Source organism: Chiloscyllium punctatum, chromosome 38 (genome assembly GCF_047496795.1).
Source record: "Chiloscyllium punctatum isolate Juve2018m chromosome 38, sChiPun1.3, whole genome shotgun sequence".
NCBI lineage: Eukaryota > Metazoa > Chordata > Chondrichthyes > Orectolobiformes > Hemiscylliidae > Chiloscyllium > Chiloscyllium punctatum.
This window is the reverse complement of record NC_092776.1, coordinates 64,178,953-64,201,039: the sequence shown is the minus strand read 5'-3', so window position 1 is coordinate 64,201,039 and position 22,087 is coordinate 64,178,953. Positions and strand designations below refer to the sequence as shown.

Here is a 22,087-nt window from a genome sequence, read left to right as displayed (position 1 = left end):
GTTTACTTTAACGGTACATGGGATGCCAATCAAGAAGGCTACTTTGTCCTTGGCTCTTTTTAGTTTTGTTCACTCAGTGAAGCCCCTGACAACATTTTCTACATAACAGTATGGTTTCTTCCGAGATTAAATTGAACATATAGAAGTAACCTGCCTGGCTTTTTGGGACAGCTGACCTTAAACACAGTTCCTTCGTGCTACCAAATAATGGATTGCACATTTAGTGGTCTTGTCACTATGATTCACTTTTACTATGTGCAGCTTCTCTTGATGTTTTATTAAACTTTGTTTTCAACAGATAGAGATGAGGAAGAGAGCGACAGAGATCGGAAGGATGACAGAGTGGAAGGAACGAGGAGATCCAGAGAAAACATTTCTAAAGAGAAGGTGTAGACTCAGTTTGTGACTGGTACAGTCAATAGTGTTTTGGTGAAATAAAATGTCCCATGTATTCTTTTTTCTGCACTTGAACTGTGAGAAACATCAGCTAGAGCTATTGTTATGGTCTTATAATTGCATTCAACTTTGTTGTGTGTGGAGAATTTATTTTAAAAGCAAACTGAGGCTTTGGTGGGTGCATTTGTATGAGAGTTGATAGCAGTTGGGGACATACTGGTGAATTAGCAACTTTGCAGATGAGCTAAGAGTAGTACACAAGACTTTTACCAGTTTAGTTGTCATTGTCCTAATGTGCTAGTACCAATACATAAATTAAATCAGAGGGTACAGGCGAGGGTTCAATGCAGGTGGAAAAAAGCAAATTTTCTAGCCTAAAAAAAACTAATCAGTTTTGTGGCCTGACTACTTGTCTTGATTCTTTAAGGAAAAGAAACAGCTGTTCACGCACAACAAAGATCTTCTTCTTGCTTTTGTCTATTTTGACCAAAGTTACTGTGGTTTTCTGCTTGAGAAAGATCTTGAAGAAATCATCTACACTCTTGGACTCCATCTTTCACGCGCACAGGTATAAGTTCTCATTCATTTATTCTACACTGTTGGGTCAATGGTATCACAGTCAGGAAACCCATCAGTAACAAAGGAAATGAAGCACTTCTTAGCCACTAAAAAAAAGTCTGCAGTGAAGTAAACTGAAGCCAGTAAGCAAAAATACAATTAAACAATGCAGAAATTCAGAGATTTGGACAGATTGAGGAAAAAGTGTGCTGTAGTCGCTCTGTGGTAGAAATCCTGACAGAGACAAATTACCTTAGTCCATTACCATGGACTAAGGAAAAATGGATTTGTGCTTATAATGCTATTCAGTCACTGTGGCTCTGATTAGTAATTAAACCCTCCGTCAGTGAAGTCATTATTGGTCAAGATTAGAGTGGTGCTGGAAAAGCACAGCAGGTCAAGCAGCATCCGAGGAACAGGAAAATCGACATTTCAGGCAGAAGCCCTTCATCAGGTCCCTCATTCCTGATGAAGGGCTTTTGCCTGAAACATCGATTTTCCTGCTCTTCGCATGCTACCTTTTCCATGCTGTGCTTTTCCAGCACCATTCTAATCTTGACTCTCATCTCCAGCATTTGCAGTACCCAATTCTCTGAAGTCACTATCTGGCTGTGTCTCACATATTGAGAGATTCCAGTCTTCTGATCACAACTGGAGGAATTTTGACCTTTAGGCTGGAGAGGGCAAATTCAACCAGTCCTATTTGCTGCACTGGTTCAAGCTGTGTTGTTCTAGGATGAAGAATAGTTAGAGTTCCTACTGTGGATAAAATATTTGTGGATATTCCCTGTATGTGTTCAGATATGGCCAACAGCAACATGAAGTAGGGAAGAACTATCAGTGGAACAAGAAGTTAACAAGAATCAGGATTTTCAGAAATTCAAAGGAGAAAACTGATCAATTTACCTGTTATAATTGTTGACTTTTAAAATTTTCATTTCCAGGTTAAGAAGTTAATTAGTAAAGTTGTGCTGCGAGACTCTTGCCTATACAGGAAACTAACTGATGGCTCTAAAGATGAAGTAAAAGTGACAGAGAATGAAGTGGAATCTGATCATTTGTTAGGTATTGCACCTCTTCTTATTCATCCTGTCCCAGGCTGTAAATTTGTGAAACTCAGCCTTTTCAATTTGCTTGACTTTATAGCTGCCGGCTCCAACACTCAATTTATAAATTGAAGTTTTATCTTTTGCCTATGGTATTTTAAAAAAAACTGGCTGAACAGTACACCCATTTATTGTCTGAGTTTGCAGATAAGATTTCCATTGCATGCCCACACTACATCTGCAGATAGCTGATAACACTCGTACCAGATGCTTTCTTAGCTGGTGGGATTTGAATTCATTTGACAGATCTGGAATTGAAGCTGGTCTTAATAATAACAACCATGAAACTATCATCAATTGTTGTAAAACCTCATTCGCTAATGTCTTTTAGGGAAGGATATCTGCCTTTCTTAACCCAGTTAAGCCTACTCGAGACCCAGACTAATGTGGTTAACTCTTAATGGCCTTCTGAAATAGCCTATCAAGTCACTCAGTTGATTTGGGATGGGCAATGAATGTTGGACTTGCTGCAATGAATGCTGGACTTGCTGCAGTGCCCACAGTCCACAAAAGAATCATTTAAAAATCTAAGTCACTTATTTGTAGAAATAAAAGTTTGATCTCTCTTTTTTTCTATAGGTCGTCTTATTAAATTCAGAGGTGTAGGACAAAAACAACCAATTACCTATATACAAGTTGACTCAATTTTTATCACAGTGGTTACTTACTTCATTCTTTCCTTCTATAATCTACAAGCTTTTAAAAGAAACAGTTAACTCTTTGATTTCCATTCTCCTTGATGCCCTGCACTGTGGTTTTCACCTTTGCCCTTATTTTCTAAGCTCTTATTAAGCTGGGCTTCAACAAAATTGTTTGTTTATTCTACTTATAAAACTTAAAATCATTTGGAATAAATTTTAAAATTTGGTGCAAAGTTATGCAAGCAATTGAGGTCAAAACTTCCATGTAACTGTTAACCAGAGTGGGATTATAGGATAACAGTCTGTCTATAACAGTCTTATTATACAATCAAAACAGGATGAAATAAGAGAGTATTTTCAGTTGATGGAGTGTTCAGGCAGAGTTAACAGATGAATGAAGTGGAAGTCATGTTAACAAAATTGTTGGGAATTTCTTTGAGGCTCTAATGAGCAGAAAAGATAAGGGGGATCTTGTGGTTGAGTGCATTTAGATTTTTCAGAAGGCTTTCAATAAGCTCCCACAAAAGGAGTTTAATAAAATTCAAGCGAGTATGTTTGGAGGGAATAAACTAGCATGGAATGAGAGCTCGTTAATGGAGAGAAAACTAAGAAGTAGTGAATGGGTTGTTTCTGGTTGGCAGACTGAATGATGTGGTATTACTAGGGTTTGTGCTTGGGCTGCAGCTATTCGATATTAATGATTTAGATTTTGGGGTTAAAAGTAATATTTCCTAATGTAATAAAACAAAGCTTGGCGGAAGTGCGGGTTGAGGAGGATGCTTCAGAGGAATGGAGAAGTTAAGTGAGTGGGTAAAAGAATTGGAAGAAGAAATATGATGTGGAGAACTGAGAGATAATCCAACTTAGTGGGAGAAGCAGAAATACAGAGTATTTCTTAAATAGTGAGACTGGAAAATATTAACTGTGAAAGGAGCTTGGGTCTTTGTTCATGAGTCACTCTAAGTTAGCAGGCAATACGGTAAGCAATTAAGGCAAATGATATGTATGCTTTAACCACTTTATCATTAGTGGATTTGAACATGGGGTAAAGATGTCTTCGTGTAATTACACAGAACTTCTGTGACACTACACAGGTTAAAGGTGTGATTTGATGGAAGTCTTCAAGCTTTCTAAAAGGAAAAGAGAGGATAGAAAAGGGGATTGTATAAATAGGAGGCATTGTTTGAAAATGAAGATCAGACTCTTACAGGAGAATTGTATGGAAGCACTACTACACACAAGGCTGCTAGAAGTTGGAGTTGTCTTCCGCAAATGACCGTTAATTCTAGTTCAGTTAATTGTAAATCTGAGAAGGACAAATGTTTGTTTAGCAAAGTTGTTAAAGGATGCGCAACAAAGACAGGTATATGGAGTTAAGGCACAGATTACTTTATATAGAGGTAAGCCACAGATTAGCTATAATTTCAGTGGCAGAAAAGGCTCAAGGGTTGAATGGCCTATTCCTGTGTTTTGGTCTCCTTCACTAAGGAAAAATATTAACTGTAGAGGGAATGCAATGAAAGTTCACTGAACTAATTCCTGGAATGGAGGAATTGTCTCATGAGGAAACAATAATATTGTGGAATTGTTATTTTGCCCCAGCTTGACACTGTGCCAATCTCCTGCCTTTCCCATAACGTTGCCCATTGTTTTTACTTAAATAAACATCTAATGCTCCCGAGTGCCTCAAATAAGCCAGCCTCCACTACATCTCTAAGCAAAACATTCCAAGCACAAATTGGCTGAAAATAGACTGGGACGGTAGTTTTTGGAGTTTCGGAAACAAAGATTATTTTATTCAACAATAAAAAAACAACCTTGCAGGGATTAACAAAATAAATGCATCGAGGATATTTCCCCAGTTGGGAATCTCTAGAACAAGGAGTTGCAGCCTCAGAATAAGCAGCAGCCCAGTACAGTCTGCGATGATGATGGAGGCTCACTTATACAGTATAGTCCAGACTGAGATCAATAGAAAGTAATACTAAAATTTAAACATTATGGGATGTGGGAGTAAGTGTTTGAAAATGGTGTTGAAGTAGAAGATTTACCATGATCTCATTGACTGATGGAGTGGGCTTCAGGGACTGAATGACTTTCTCCTGCTCCTATTTCTGGTGCCTCTTGTGCTGCTCTTTCTTAGCCTCCCGTTTATTTCTGTTTATTATTTTCCTTTTTTCTAGTTTTTCTTCCTTGTTCTGGGATAGGTAATATTGAAGGAGAGTGGTGAAGAAGCGAGTTGCTGAATCACTGAAGCGAGTCACTGAAACATAAGTCAGAGCTCACAAACTCTTTAAAGACCCTATTGCCTCTGCAATTTCTTATTGTGCTTGAAACAGAGGATCTTAGTCTTTGGCTTTAGTGAAAGAGGTCAGGACAATTCTGCACCACATCAGCCAATAGAACTTATAATATAAAAGTTTAAAATTCTGCAATAAGAAAAAGAAGCAAGTTCTAACATTGTTACTTCTGTCCTCACCCTAGTCGGAAAATTTCATTAATTCTATCTTCCAGCCTCCACCTCTCTGTTCAGTCAAGCCGCCCCGATTCTTCCATTCCTCAAGCTCTGTACTTCCCATCCCTAGGGATAAACCATCCATATTATTAGCTAAACACTCTCCAATAGCATCTCTTTCATGTAAGAAAGTTTTCCCTTCTTGCAGTCTTTTCATCTTTATCGCATCTTTCCTGGTAATAATCTGGAGTAATACTGTACAATTGCATACTCCCAAGGGCAGGCACAAAAGATTAATTGCAGAGTTATGCTCAATGTCCACTGCCCCTATCAAACATTCCGAGGTCAAGTATAATATTTGAAACTGCACAAGTTCACTTTCCATAGAAGTGGTAACTATCTATCTATTGTGGGCGGCACGGTGGCACAGTGGTTAGCACTGCTGCCTCACAGCACCAGAGACCTGGGTTCAATTCCCGCCTCAGGCGACTGACTGTGTGGAGTTTGCACGTTCTCCCCGTGTCTGCGTGGGTTTCCTCCGGGTGCTCCGGTTTCCTCCCACAGTCCAAAGATGTGCAGGTCAGGTGAATTGGCCATGCTAAATTGCCCGTAGTGTTAGGTAAGGGGTAGATGTAGGGGTATGGGTGGGTTGCGCTTCGGCGGGTCGGTGTGGACTTGTTGGGCCGAAGGGCCTGTTTCCACACTGTAAGTAATCTAATCTAATCTAATCTAATTATGGGCTCAATTTGAATCCATTTCCAGCGATGACATGCCTCTTTGTATATTTATTTTAGGAAACAAACTTTTGTTGCCTAGTTTAACAGTGAAACCAGAATCCAGCAACGGGTCAGAAAGCAGCAATTTGATTGTTTATAACGGAGCAATGGTGGATGTGGGAAGTTTGCTGCAAAAATTACAAAAGAGTGAAAAGACTCGAGCAGAAATGGAACTGAAAGTACAGTCATTGGAGGGCAAGATAGGTAAGAAAATTGGAGGGTAAGATTGTGGGGTTCTGTAAAGAATAATAGACAGAAATGCGACCAAAGAAAAGGCTGGGAACATGTATTGTAAATTACATGTAGCTTCTTCACCTTTCTTCAATCACTTAAAGGTGCTGACTCTTGAGGTATGGTTTCTTGTGACTGACTGTTTTCATCACATTACCCAACTGATCAATGTTTGTGGATCATTCTGGACCACTGGTTGTACAAGATCTCATCTCATCTCATCTTCATTCAGTTGCATATATGACGTCAATCAAGATCCAGACCTCATTTGGATATTTGCTGTCTTATCTCTCTAGTGAGAGCTAGATTTAAATCATGTTACAGCTGATATTTCTTAGCGCAACCTCATTGAGTCTTATCACCCAGTATAGAAATTGTGGGAGATCAAATTCATCAACCTTTCTGGAAATTTTGTTTGGCGCAGTACTGGACCAGATCAAAAGTAAACCTTGGAACTTCCTGACTTGTAACAGTCAAGAACCCTGGATGACAAAAGACATTGAAACTCTGACTAGAAAAAAGGAGGAGGCATAGCTCAGGTATAGACAGCTGGGATATAGGGAATCCCTGGGAGTATGTAGGGGATACAGGAGTTTACTGAAGAAGGAAATCAGGAATGTGAAGAGGGGGAACAAGATAGCCTTGGCTGAGAAGATTAAGGTGAATCCAAAGAGGTTCTTTAAATATATTAAAGGAAAAAGAATACATAGAGAGAGAATAGGATCCCTTAAGGACCAAAATGGACATTTATGTGTGGAACCACAGGAGTTTGGCAAGGTTCTCAATGAATATTTCTCCTCTGTGTTTACCATAGCGAAAGACATGAAGCCTTGGGAACTTGGAGAATTAGTAGTGGTATCTTGGGGACAGTCCATATCACAGTAGAGGAGGTGTTGAATGTATTGGAATGTATGAAGGTGAAAAAATCTTCTGGTCCTGGCCAGATATATCCAAGAACCCTGCAAGAGCTAAGAGAAGAAATTGTGGAGGCCCTGGCTGATATATTGCATCATCGTTAGCCACAGATGAGGTCCCGAAGGACTGGAGGGTGGCGAATGTCATGCCCTTATTCAAGAAGAGGTGCAAAGAAAAACCTGCGAACTATAGACCATTAAGCTTAACATCTGTGATAAGTAGGTTAGCTGCGAAGATTATGAGGGATAAGATATACATGCATTTGGAAAGACGGGGTTTGATTAGTGCAAAGTTTGTGTACGTTTGTAGCTCAGGTTGAGGTTTAGGGTGTAGGTTTGCTCGCTGAGCTGTAGGTTTGATATCCAGACGTTTCATTACCTGGCTAGGTAACATCATCAGTGGTGACCTCCAAGTGAAGCAAAGCTGTTATCTCCTGCTTTCTATTTCTATCCTTCTCTTGGATGGGGTTCCTGGGTTTTGTGGTGATGCCATTTCCTGTTCGTTTTCTGAGGGGTTGATAGATGGCATCTAGATCTATGTGTTTGTTTATGGCGTTGTGGTTGGAGTGCCAGGCCTCTAGGAATTCTCTGGCATGTCTTTGCTTAGCCTGTACCAGGATAGATGTGTTGTCCCAGTCAAAATGGTGTTTTTTTTCATCCGTGTGTCGGGCTACGAGGGAGAGAGGATTGTGTCTTTTTGTAGCTAGCTGGTGTTCATGTATCCTGGTGGCTAACTTTCTTCCTGTTTGTCCTACGTAGTGTTTGTGGCAGTCCTTGCATGGAATTTTGTAGATGACGTTGGTTTTGTCCATGGGTTGTACTGGGTCTTTTAAGTTTGTTAGTTTTTGTTTGAGAGTGTTGGCGAGTTTGTGTGCTACTAGGATTCCGAGGGGTCTTAGTAGTCTGGCTGTCATTTCTGAAACTTCTTTGATGTATGGTAAAGTGGTTAGGGTTTCTGGCTGTGTTTGGTCTGCTTGTCGTGGGTTGTTCTTGAGGAATCTGCGCACTGTATTTTTTGAGTATCTGTTCTTCTTGAATACGTTGTATAAGTGGTTCTCCTCTGTTTTGCGAAGTTTGTCTGTGCTGCAGTGTGTGGTGGCTCGTTGGAATAGTGTTCTGATGCAGCTTTGTTTGTGTGTGTTGGGATGGTTGCTGTTTGTCGGTTTTCTGTATATGCAGGTTTGTAGTTCTCCGTTGTCCTTTCTTTCGACTGTGATGTCCAGGAATGTGAGTTTGTTGTCGGTTTCTACCTCCTTGGTGAACTTTATGCCTGTGAGGGTGTTGTTGATGATGTTAAATGTCTCTTCTATCTTGTTTCGTTTTGTGATGACAAAGGTGTCATCCGCGTAGCGGACCCAAAACAAAACAAGTTACAAGAGACATTTAACATCATCAACAACACCCTCACAGGCATAAAGTTCACCAAGGAGAAAGAAACCGACAACAAACTCGCATTCCTGGACATCACAGTTGAAAGAAAGGACAACGGAGAACTACAAACCTGCGTATACAGAAAACCGACAAACACTGACCAAATACTTAACGACACCAGCAACCATCCCAACACACACAAACAAAGCTGCATCAGAACACTATTCCAACGAGCCACCACACACTGCAGCACAGACAAAGTTCAGAAAACAGAGGAGAACCACTTATACAACGTATTCAAGAAGAACAGATACTCAAAAAATACAGTGCGCAGATTCCTCAAGAACAACCCACGACAAGCAGACCAAACACAGCCAGAAACCCTAACCACCTTACCATATATCAAAGAAGTTTCAGAAATGACAGCCAGACTACTAAGACCCCTCGAAGCACACAAACCCACCAACACTCTCAAACAAAAACTAACAAACTTAAAGGACTCAGTACAACCCATGGACAAAACCAACGCCATCTACAAAATTCCATGCAAAGACTGCCACAAACACTACATAGGACAAACAGGAAGAAAGTTAGCCACCAGGATACACGAACACCAGCTAGCCACAAAAAGACACGACTCTGTCTCCCTCGTAGCCCTACACTCGGATGGAAAAAAAAACCATTTCGACTGGGACAACACATCTATCTTGGGACAGGCTCAGCAAAGATATGCCAGAGAATTCCTAGAGGCCTGGCACTCCAACCACAACGCCATAAACAAACACAAATCTAGATGCCATCTATCAACCGCTCAGAAAACAAACAGGAAATGACATCACCACAAACCCCAGGAACCCCATCCAGGAGAAAGCTGGAAATAGAAAGCAGGAGACAACAGCTTCGCTTCACTTGGAGGTCGCCACTGATGATGTTACCTAGCCAGGTAATGAAACGTCTGGATATCAAACCTACAACTCAGCGAGCAAACCTACACCCTAAAGGGTTTGATTAGGCATGCTTAGCATGACTTTGCATGTGAGAGATCATGCCTCACAAATTTATTAGAGTTCTTTGAAGTTACCAAGAAGGTTGGTGTGGGCACAGCGGTAGATGCAGTCCACATAGATTTGATAAGATTCCACATGGTAGTCTGCTCTGGAAGGTTAGATTGCATAATTGGCTTGATGGTAGGAGCAGAGGGTAATATTGGAAGGATACTTGTCGGAGTGGAGGCCTGTGTCTAGTGGTGTGCCTCGGGTTGGTGATGGGCCCATGACTGTTTGTTATCGAAATCAATGATTTGGATAAGAATGTACAGGACATGGTAAGTAAGTTTGCTGATGACACTAAAATAGGCAGTATTGTGGACAGTGATAAAGGCGATCAGAAATTTCAGCAGGACCTAAAATGGAAGGGGACTAATATACTGGCAGGGAAATTTGCTAGAACTGCTTGGGAGGATTTAAAATAGTAAGGTGGGGAGGTGGGACCCAGGGAGATAGTGAGAAAAGAGATCGATCTGAGACGGGTACAGCTGAGAACAGAAGTGAGTCAAACAGTCAGGGCAGGCAGGGACAAGGTAGGACTAATAAATTAATTCCATGCAAGGGACCTAACACGGAAGGCAGATTAACTCAGGGCATGGTTAGGCACATGGGACTGGGATATCATAGCAATTACAGAATCATGGCTCAGGGGTGGGCAGGATTGGCAGCTGAATGTTCCAGGATGCAAATGCTACAGGAATGATAGAAAGGGAGCCACGAGAGGAGTGATTGCTGGGCCTCTTGCTGAGATATTTGTATCCTCGATAGTCAGAGGTGAAGTGCCAGAAGACTGGAGGTTGGCAAACATGGTGCCACTGTTTAAGAAGGGCAGTAAAGACTAGCCAGGGAACCATAGAACTCAGTGGTGGGCAAGTTGTTGGAGGGAATCCTGAGGGACAGGATGTACATGTATTTGGAAAGGCAAGGACTGATTAGGGATAGTCAACATGGCTTTGTGCGTGGGAAATCATGTCTCACAAACTTGATTGAGTTTTTTGAAGAAGTAACAAAGAAGATTGATGAGGGCAGAGCAGTAGATGTGATCTATATGGACTATAGTAAGGCGTTCGACAAGGTTCCCCATGGGAGACTGATTAACAAGGTTAGATCTCATGGAATACAGGGAGAACTAGCCATTTGGATACAGAACTGGCTCAAAGGTAGAAGACAGAGGGTGGTGGTGGAGGGTTGTTTTTCAGACTGCAGGCCTGTGACCAGTAGAGTGCTACAAGGATCGGTGCTGGGTGTTCAACTTTTTTTTTCATTTCCATAAATGATTTGGATGCGGGCATAAGAGGTACAGTTAGTAAGTTTGCAGATGACACCAAAATTGGAGGTGTATTGGACAGCCAAGAGGTCTACCTCAGATTACAACAGGATCTTGACCAGGTGGGCCAGTGGACTGAGAAGTGGCAGGTGGAGTTTTATTCAGATAAATGCAAATCTTAGGACTTATACACTTAATGGTAAGGTCTTAGGGAGTGTTGCTGAACAAAGAGACCTTGGAGTGCAGGGTTCATAGCTCCTTGAAAGTGGAGTCGCAGGTCGATAGGATAGTGAAGAAGGCATTTGGTATTGAGTACAGGAGTTGGGAGGTCATGTTGCGGCTGTACAGGACATTGGTTAGGCCACTGTTGGAATATTGCATGCAATTCTGGTCTCCTTCCTATCGGAAAGATGTTGTGAAACTTGAAAGGGTTCAGAAAAGATTTACAAGGATGTTGCCAGGATTGGAGGATTTGAGCTATAGGGAGAGGCTGAACAGGCTGGGGCTGTTTTCCCTGGAGTGTTGGAGGCTGAGGGGTGACCTTATAGAGGTTTACAAAATTAGATTAGATTAGATTGCTTACAGTGTGGAAACAGGCCCTTCGGCCCAACAAGTCCACACCGACCCGCCGAAGCACACCCACCCATACCCCTTCCCCTACGTCTAACACTACGGGCAATTTAGCGTGGCCAATTGGATAGGATAAATAGACAAAGTCTTTTCCCTGGGGTCGGGGAGTCCAGAACTAGAGGGCATAAGTTTAGGGTGAGAGGGGAAAGATATAAAAGAGACCTAAGGGGCAATATTTTCACACCGAGGGTATGGAATGAGCTGCCAGAGGATGTGGTGGAGGCTGGTACAATTGCAACATTTAAAAGGCATTTGGATGGGTATATGAATAGGAAGGGTTTGGAGGGATATGGACCGGGTGCTGACAGGTGGGACTAGATTGAGTTAGGATATCTGGTCGACATGGACAGGTTGGACCGAAGGGTCTGTTTCCATTCTGTACATCTCTATGACTCCATGACCTTAGTCAGCTGGAGAGTGGGCCGAGAAATGGCAAATGGAGTTAAATATAGATAAATTTGAGGTGTTGTACTTTCGAAAATCAGATCAAGGTAGGAGCTACATGGTGAATGGTCAGGTCTTAAGGAGTGTCGTGGAACAGAAGGACCTTGAAGTTCAGGTGCATGGTTCACTGAAAGTGGAGTCACAGGTAGACAGTACAGGGAAGAAGGCTTTTGGCACACTAACTTTCAGGGCATTGAGTAAAGAAGTTGGGAAGTTATGTTGCAGTTGGTGAGGCCGCATTTGGAGTATTGTGTTCATCTTTGGTCACCTTGGATGTTGTTAAACTGGAAAGAGTGCAGAAGAAATTTGCAAGGATGTTGCAAGGACTCCAGGGTCTGAGTTATAGGGAGAGGTTGGACAAGCTAGGACCTTTTTCTTTAGAGTGTAGGAAACAGAGCGGGGATCTTGTCGATTAGATTAGATTACTTACAGTATGGAACAACAAGTCCACACCGACCCGCCAAAGCTCAACCCACCCATTTCCCTACATTTTACCTAACACTACAGGCAATTTAGCACGGCCAATTCACCTGACCTGCACATCTTTGGACAGTGGGAGGAAACCGGAGCACCCGGAGGAAACCCACACAGACACGGGGAGAATGTGCAAACTCCACACAGTCAGTCGCCTGAGTCGGGAATTGAACCCGGGTCTCTGGCGCTGTGAGGCAGCAGTGCTAACCACTGTGCCACCCCTAAGACATGTTTAAGATTGTAAGAGGCATGGATAGGGTGAAGGCAATCAGTCTTTTTCCCAGGGTTGGGGAATCGAGGACGAGATGGCATCAGTTTAAGATGAGAGGGAAGAATAAAAGGGAACCTGAGGGGCAACTTTTTTACACAGAGGGAGTATGCATATGGAATAAGCTGCCAGTGGAAGTGTTTGAGGCGGGTACATTAATAACATTTAAAAGGCATTTGGACAAATACATGGATAGAAAGGTTCAGAAGGATATAGGCCAAGGGAAATGGAGTTAGTGTGGATGGACATTTTGGTTGGCGTGAACCAGTTAGGGCCAAAGGGCCTGTCTCCGTGCTCTATGACTCTATGAACCAAGGGAATTGAGCCTGAGAGGTTAGTGGATGCAATTCAACAGGAAGGAAATTAGTTTTCTGAACAGTTGAAAAAGCAAGAGGGCCATGGGCAAAGAGAAGGGAGTGAACCATAGGTGTTCCAAATATGGGACCTAGAAATGATTTATGGTTTATGATACAATTAATACTTAAACAAAAAGAGAGATTCTAATATGTCAAACTGACAAAGTCTTTATCTATCAAAAATACTTTAGTCCTGTATAAGCTTTGATAATTGAGTGTTACAAATCTTGGGAAGTAGTTTCCTTTTACAGAAAGTTGTTTCTCTATGGTTTTGCTAGAATTCCAGAATTGGAAACCTGTCACCCAAGTTTTGAGAACTTTGATTTTTCAGTCATTGCAGTCTAGTTGTATGTGTGGTCGATGCAATATGGAAACTACATCTACCCTCAGGTAAAACTGCACATGTACTGTGCGTCATGTTAGTGCCCACAGCATGCCAAAGCCAAAGAGAAACCATAGTGGAATTAGTGACACAAGCATCAGGAAGAACATTAATAATTCCATTCTTCTAGTTCATTCAAAATTCTGGCAAATGTGTTCTTTAGACTTAAGCCTTTGTGTACTGAGACTGGGCTGGCAAGCTGATGTTTAAGAATTGCTTTAATAATCAAATCAGATTGAGCCAACATAACTGGCCAGCTAGAAATCGGAGATGTCCTGAACTATACTCCTGTAACAGAATGACACCATCCATCAAAGGACAGATCAAACAGCAGAGAAGATATATTGAACTTTTATAGAATGTAGAAAACTAACCTCCATAATTATGAAAATGGTACGGTCCATGCAGATTGGAGGGCAGCTAATGTCACTGCAGTATTTAAAAAAGGAAGGCAGAGAGAAACCCAGAGAACTATAGACCAGTAAGCCTAACATCAGCGGTGGGGAAAATTCTCAAATTCGTTATCAAGGACTTTACAGCAGAGCATTTAAAAAGAGGTGGCAGGATCAGACAGTCAGCAAGGATTTATGAAGGGGAATTCTATAAAGATGTAATTAATGGAGTTGACAAGGGGGAGCCAGTTGATTTGGTATATTTGTACTTTCAGAAAGCATTTAACAAAGTTCCGCATAAGAGATTATTGTGCAAGATTAAAGAACATGGGATTGGGGATAAGTGTATTGCAATAGCTAGGAAACTGGTTGGCAGAGAGGAAACAGTGGAGGAATTCATGGGTCCTTTTCAAATTGGCAGGCAGTAACTAGTGGGGTGCCACAGAAATTGGTGCTATCACCCCAGCTATTCACAATATATATTAATGATTTAGATGAGAGTGAGTGCTTCCAGAACCAGGGGTCACAATCGGAGGATTCAGGGTGGACCATAAGGATGGAGATGAGACATTTCTTCACCCAAAGAGTGTTGAGCTTGTGGAATTCATTACCACCAGAAATAGTTGATGCCAAAACATTGAATGTATTTAAGAGGCAGCTAGATGTAGCACTTGGGGCGAATGGGTTCAAAGGTAATGGGGCTGTTGAGTTGAATGGTCATGATGAATGGTGGAGCAGGCTTGAAGGGCCAAATCACCGTTTCCTGCTCCTATCTTCTCCGTTTCTAAAAGGATAGCAAAGCACTGGTGAAATTGCAAAACAGTCTTAAACAGACCCTTTCCTCAAGCAGGGAGATGACTGAAGGGGTAAACAGATAAAGGTAAACAATAAAATGATTCAATAGCATAAACATCAAGATGCCATTTGAGGGCAAAGCAAGAACTAGGGGCTGTTACAAAATTGTCACTAATAAATTCAGTAGTTACTTCAGGAAAAACTTCCAGAGAGTGGTTAGAATGTATATCTTATTCCCACATGAAGCAGTTCACAGAGTCATAGAGATGTACAGCACGGAAACAGACTCTTTGGTCCAATTCGTCAATCCCAACCCAATCTAGTCCCACCTGCCAGCACCTGGCCCATATCCCTCCTAACCCTTCCTATTCATATACCCATCCAAATGTTGCAATTGTACCAGCCTTAAATAACAGGGAAGCATATAAAAGGAAGCTAGACATACATTTGAAGGAGACAGTGAGATGACAAGAATGAGAGGGTTCCATTGTGGAATCTAAACACTGATGTTATGTCTCAGCTAGTGTGCAATATACTTTTGGTAGACATGCTCAAAATATCATTGCTCTACCGTCTGTTCTGAGGATATAAAAGTCTCAATCTGTCTCTTAATCAGGGCCATTTGAAGCTTGACATGCTGATGGAAACATTCTACTGTTTGTAAGCAAATAGTTTAGTATAAGCCCAGTCACTGAAATATCTGTGACTAATATATTTGTATCACAGGAGCTGTATCAAACATGTGTTGAATTTTTCAGTACAGCGCCACCCATGTCTCTGTTCTTGCATGATAGGAGCTAACGTAATTGTTGCCCCATTAAGTGCAACCTTGCAGGAGGCTGAAGCCCATAACACAGTGGGCCTGTATCTGTGCTGTAAATCTTGTTTAATTGTGTAAACTGACTGTGCAGTGAACTGTGGAGAGAAGAATAACAGGCTGGTGAGGTGTTTAAATATGGTAAATCCAGTATCGAAGGTGGGGGAAAAGAATAAAATTCTGAAAATAAAAGCTTTGAAAAGAGGGAAGAAAGCATCTTTCCTGCATCTAAAACAAGTTTTGTAAAGTGCTAATGCCTTGGAGATGATTTTAATGTCCCATTGCTATGTACCAACGTTTTTACCTCATCACTCATTCGTCATCTGTAGTACATTTGCTGTATTATGGTGATAGGCAAGTCAGGATTGTATGTAATTGTCTGTCTGGATTGCACTTGGATCTGAGGCAGTCAATGAGCAACTTCAAGGCAAATCTACCAGTTCATTGTTTTTGTTTTCTATAGAAGATAAAACAAAGCTGATATCCAATCTGGAGACTTCAAACAAGTGTCTATCCATGGATCTGAAAGAGAGTAAGAAATTGCTGACCCGTGCAGAGGAGAATTTGAAAGCATGTGAAGAGACAAAACTACGTTTGGAGCAGCAGTTGACTAATACCAGCAAGAAACTATCATCAGTTATGGAGGAAATTCAAAATGTCCTGAAACAGGTAATGATGGAAGTCTTGTCAACTGTTTTTCCCTTTTTATCACAAGGCTCTGACTCAGTCTTGTGCAAGAAGAATAAAATAACTTTAATTCATGTTCTCAAGATATCCCAAAAACTTCCTAGGTGTTCAAGTGCTTACAGTGTGGAGTTACCACTATGATATAGAACTCCGCACCATTTGGTACGGAGCAAACTCTCAAGTCAATACAAAAAGAGTGACCAGGCACTTTTCTTGAGCAAAGAAAATCCTGAGGGGTGACTTGATAGAAATTTGTAAAATCATGGAAGTGATAGTGTAGAAAAGACGTTTTCACTTTTGGGCAAGATGGCAAATAAAGACCACAAAGGCAGTTGATACTAAATCCAATTGGAATCGTAGGAGCAACATTTTTAGAGAATGATTAGAATGTAATATTCACTTCCTAGAAAGTGTTCCTAGATGTCAGTGTTGGACTAGGGTGTACAAAGTTAAAAATCACAACACCAGGTTATGGTCCAAAAGGTTTATTTGGAAGCACTAGCTTTCGGAGCGCTGCTCCTTCATCAGGTGGTTGTGGAGGACACAACTGTAAGAATTTATAGCAAAAGTTTACAGTGTGATATACCTGAAATTATACATTGAAAAATACCTTGATTGTTTGTTGAGTCTTTCATCTGTTTGAATACCATGATAGTTTCATTTCTTTCATGTATAAATCACAAAACTTTTAAAAATTACATTCTCAGGTTAACTGTAACAATTGGTGTTAGCCAGACAATATGTTGAAGATATTAGCCCCCAGTGTTCTCTGTCTGTGCCATGATGTTTAGACTGATTCTAATCTAAAAAGTGAGATAAGAGTCTTACATGAGCAAAGTACAATGTAACTCTGCAAGTACAAATTCACCCCACAAGTGTGTATGTATATGTGTGCATGTGGGTCTTTGTATGTGTGTGTGTTGAAACTAGAAACTGTTCAATTGAGGGGCATTGAAGGAGAAGCAAATTAAGCACACAAGCAAGGGAAGGAATTGAAGGACGTGCTCATAGGTTGAAAGGAGCATCGTCCAAATAGTTTGCTGCTTTGTGCTTATATGGTGAAATAAATACCTTCAAAGCCATTGCTTAAATGAGTATTCTTCAAGAAATTGAGAGAACCTGTTGGTTCACTGAGCACAGGCTTCATTTCTTCTGTGAATGGCCATGGTGGCTGTGTCGCCCTCCATCTCTCTTACTTCTCGAAACATTCAACCCCCACTTGATCAGCTTGCTTGGTAGCAGTTATGGGGATGAGAACACATAGATTGATGTCCTAGACTGGAACTCAGATTGGTAATTTGGGCTTGGGTATGGTAGCATGGAAAGAATGCTGACTTTTTTTTCCCTCATTCACGGGATGAGGGTGTTGCTGGATAACCAGCATTTATTGCTCATCCCAGAAAGCAGTTAAGAATCAGCCACGAAACGACACGATCAGCTATCGTGTAGCCACACATGCAGATGACAAGCAACATGAATTCGACTGGGACAACACTACTATTATAGGACAAGACAAACACAGAACAACCAGGGAATTCCTAGAGGCATGGCACTCATCCACAGATTCAATCAATAAGCACATCGACCTGGACCCAATATACCGACCACTGCTACGGACAGCTGGAACTGACAACCGGAAGCGGCAGATTCAAACCACTATAAATGCCGGAGGAAACATCACAGAAGCGCTTCACAGGAGGCTTCCAAGCACTGAGGATGTCACCTAGACAGGGGACGAAACGTCTGTAACAGAAATTCCCAGCTCAGCGAACAGAACCACAACAACGAGCACCCGAGCTACAAATCTTCTCACAAATTTTGGAATGTACTTCCACAAATAACAGTGGATGCTGAAACTGTTGTTAATTTTAAATCTGAGATAATTCTTTGTTAAGCAGAGATATGAGAGGATGTTGGCGAAAGGTAGGTATATGGAGTTAGGCCATAGATCAGCCATAGTCTCAAAGAATGGCAGTACAGGCTTGAGGAGCTGAATGGCCTGTTGCATTCTTTTGATCCTATGTTCATAAAGATGTAGAGAATTTAGTGTTACCATTTTAAAACAAATATATAGGTTCTCCTTGTGTCCTGGCCAATATTCCTCTCTGAGCCATGAATTGAGTGGTGTTTATCTATTTACTTTTTGTCAGGATGTTAGTCAGCATCATGCATTTGTTCCCCATTATGTAACAGTGGCTTTGGTAGTTATTTCATCTGCGAGATGCTTTTGATCTTCTGAAGGTAGACGGTGCCATGTAAATGCAGCTTCTCTTTCTTTCCAGTAGTGTTGAGATTTTTCCAATGTCTTGCAACTTTTTATTCCATATCTGGTATATACGATTACCATTTGTGAAATATAACATCACTGATTATAATACAGTCAGCACCTTGTCCCTTCGTTCCTCTCATCTCTTGTAGGTGCTGACTCTGGCAGAAATACCATGAGTTCTGAAAGTGTCTAGCTCAGAAGCCTATTTAGCGGCCTTCACATGGGAATCACCAGGCAGTTCTGTTGTGCAGATTATTGGAAGGCAGCAGACTTCTGTCTTCTCACAGCATTCACACAGGGATACACACTAACCTGCACACATGAATGTAGATGAGTATGTGTGCAGTAATGTGTGGATACAGGTGTAACATGCAAACAGGCGTGTACTGATGTACAGACAAGATCAAACAAAGTTCCAGCATGTCACTAAGTTTCGGCCCCAATTTTTAATTCTTGAGTTGGGTGTGCAGAGTTGGGAGAAATCGCAGCTTAGCAAATCCAACCTTTGAAAATAGCCCCCTGTACTTCAGAGTTTCAAGATGGGATAGTTTGGCTGAGTTTTAATGGGAGTATGAATGGCCTATTCAGAAACAGCTTAAGGTACGTGGGCTAGGCAGCAAGCCCGCCTCTTGGCTGCACACACTGTTAACCGTTTAAAAGCAAATATTAAAACACAACCCGTTTCACCTCAATCCATGCTAGCATAGACTATCATCTCAGCCCCTTCATACTTCCTAGTCAACCTTATGCCTCTCATTCCTGCTCTGTGGTCCCTCATCCACAAACCTCATATGACACTCCTATCCCCAACAAACCACTCTTTACCTTTCCTCCTGTGTATTAATTCATCTATCATGAACGGGCATGAGGCATCTTTACTGAAACTAAGCTTAACAGTTACATGTTACAGTTGAATAAAGGGCGGCACAGTAGCTCAGTGGTTGGCACTGCTGCCTCACAGTACCAGGATTCCAAGTTCGATTCCAGCCTCTGGCGACTGTCTGTGTGGAATTTGCATGTTCTCCCCGTGCCTGCGTGGGTTTCCTCTGGGTGCTCCCACAGTCCAAAGATGTGCAGGTCAGGTGAATTGGCCATGCTAAATTGCCCATAGTGTTAGGTGCATTAGTCAGAGGGAAATGGGTCTGGGTGGGTTACTCTTTGGAGGGTCGGTGTGGACTGGTTGGGCCGAAGGGCCTGTTTCTACACTGTAGGGAATCTAAATTACACTTGCATTGATACAAGTAAACCAAATACAGTGAAACTACTTCTTTACAAAAACAAACTTTCACTTAAGTATTCAGTATTTTACTTTTATATTTAACTTTAAGTGCTTTAAGTTCCTTAGGTCAAGAAACATTCACTAAGTTTGAGCTACCCAACAACATTGTTAAAATGATAACTGAGAATCCAGTCATGCAGGACTATAAGTCTGTTACGGTTTTATGTGAATAGTCAATCAGAAATGCTTGGCTTTTGTAACTCCGCATTTTTATTAACAGCTTTTTTTTTTGATCGCTTTACTCAGCCTGAAGAGTTTATGTACTTGCCTGCCTTTTCAAAAGATGCTTTTCTAAAGGTGTCTTGGGGCTAGATTCAAAGGAGTACTTAGAAGGGAAGAAACATAAAGTATTACTCCAGTCTTCACCAATGCACACTGCCCATCCACTCCAGTGCCCTTTGCCTATCTCCATGCTAACTTTGTGTCTACTTCCACCTGCCATTCTTCCACCACCCCCCTTCAAACTCATTGAGTGTTGACAAGTGCCTGTGCACATTGGAAAAGAAGCTGCAATTTAGTTACTGAAGTTCTAGATTTCAGACAATGCGCTATTGAGAAAAGCACTGCCATTTGTGAATATACATTTAGCATGTCGCACAGCTCCAAGGGTTCAATGCCCCTTTTGCCCATTGTATTCGTGGGATATGGGTGCCATTGGCTAGCTCAGCATTTATTGACAATTCCTAATTACCCAAAGAGCGGTTAAGAATCAACTACGTTACTGTGGGTCTGAAATCACATGTCAGCCAGACCAAATAAGGACAGTCATTTTCTTCCCTAAAGGGTATTATTGAATCAGATGGGTTTTCCTGATAGCAATGGTTTTATGGTCATCATTAGTCTCTTAGTCTCCAAATTTTTACTGAATTCAAATTCCACCATCTACCATGGTAGGATTCAAACCCACGTCTCCAGAACATTACCTGGATTAGCAGTCTAGTGGTAATGCTACTAGGCATTACCTCCCACAAAACAGTCCCAAAGGACACTCATATTCTTTTCCATGTAGGAGTTTTAACCCCTAACCCAGACGACTGAGACCATATCCACAAGGGTACCTCAGCTGTCCAGAGAGGTAGCCAAAGTCAAACAAAGTGCACTGAGATCAGACTTGCTCTGTCCTGGTGTAACCTGTAGATATCAGTGACTCCAAAATCTCATTCCATTGGAGCTGCAAATCATTTTAATATCTAGCTGCCTCTGGGATTTGCACACATGTTCTAATGATACCCCATGGCCAATACTGCAAGGGAATGAAATTACCGGTGGTTCCCATTATCTTCTAGCACTTTTCTAATGTCAAATCAGGGCTGAATCTGTTCCATTTAGGGAATGAACCTGATTTCAGATTCAGCATCGATCACACTGAGCTATTGGCTCTGCACATCTCAGTGCTTCCATACAATGGTAGTCATGATTTGGAGATGCCGGTGTTGATTTTCAACTTCATACGATGGTAGGAACTCATCAACCTGTGCTTTCACATCTAACTCGCCTTTCTTACACTTGACATTTCATATTTGCTTCAATCTGTCACTAATTTATTATGTTCCTTTAATTGTTTTCAAACAGGGTGAAGTTTCATCTGAAGACCAGGGAAAGTCCAGGGAAAATGGAGCACCTGCATGATGTGTGGTTTGGGGCTCCCAGTGTAGTCACTATATTGTTATATTATTATTTTACGGAGTTGCAGCTGACCAAAGCACTGCATGTGTCATGAAGTTTTGTAGTTTAAGGAAGTGTTTGTAGAACAAAAGATGTACAAAGTTCTGAATAACCATTAACTGTTTAAACAAAAAAAAAGAGCAAAAGTGGACTTCCTAACTGCTTCAAAGGTCAGTAGTTATTCAACTAAACATACTTTTGCATTGCAAAATGTTTTTAGAGAAACATTAACTTTCTATGTTAATAAAGTATAAGAAACCAGACATGCAAGCTTATTGGTCACCTGACTCATCACATTTTCTCTGTTAAATTGACTGGGCTGACCCATCAGTTTTTTTTCTAAGGCCTAAACTCTCATTTGCAGAGAGAATATAGAATGGGTCCATTATGATAACTGTCGTAGAGTGTGTTTGCAGATTATACTTAGATTGTAAAGGGGAGACAGGTATAATGGAGATGGCACTGGACAAGTAATCCAGAAACTTCCCAACAGTTGGTGAAAATTGAACTTTGATTTCAGTGATGGTGACCCATGAAACTACCATCAATTGTCATGAAAACCCATATCTTTTTCTTATTCACTGGGTTTAGGTGCCCATTTATTGCCCATCCCAGTTTCTCTTGAGAAGGTGATGCTGGGCTACCACCTTTAAACATTTGGTATAGGTGGATCCACAAAGCTATTAGGGCTAGAGTTCCATAATTTTGACCCAGTGATGATACAGGGATAGCAATATATTTACAAGTCAAGGTGGTGACTGGCTTGGAGAGTTTATTACATGTGGTGTTCCCATATATATCTGCTGCCCTTCTAGTAATAGATAAAGTGGTCATGGATTTGGGAGGTGCTGTCTAAGGAGCTTTGGTC

The 22,087-nt window shown here is 41.3% G+C and overlaps 1 protein-coding gene across 4 annotated transcripts in view; it reads left to right on the top strand.

Annotated features, from left to right (window-relative positions):
* ccar1 (cell division cycle and apoptosis regulator 1) overlaps positions 1-21,482 on the top strand; it is a 122,520-nt gene extending 101,038 nt beyond the window's left edge. For all 4 annotated transcript variants that reach the window (XM_072558029.1, XM_072558027.1, XM_072558028.1 and 1 more), the window contains exons 20-25: positions 299-387; positions 824-964; positions 1,899-2,019; positions 5,951-6,136; positions 15,783-15,988; positions 21,127-21,482. In XM_072558029.1, coding sequence (XP_072414130.1) covers positions 299-387; positions 824-964; positions 1,899-2,019; positions 5,951-6,136; positions 15,783-15,988; positions 21,127-21,183 — 800 coding nt within the window. In that variant the 3' untranslated portion in view covers positions 21,184-21,482. The remainder of the gene's footprint in view (positions 1-298; positions 388-823; positions 965-1,898; positions 2,020-5,950; positions 6,137-15,782; positions 15,989-21,126) is intronic.
* Positions 21,483-22,087: the final 605 nt, after the last annotated feature.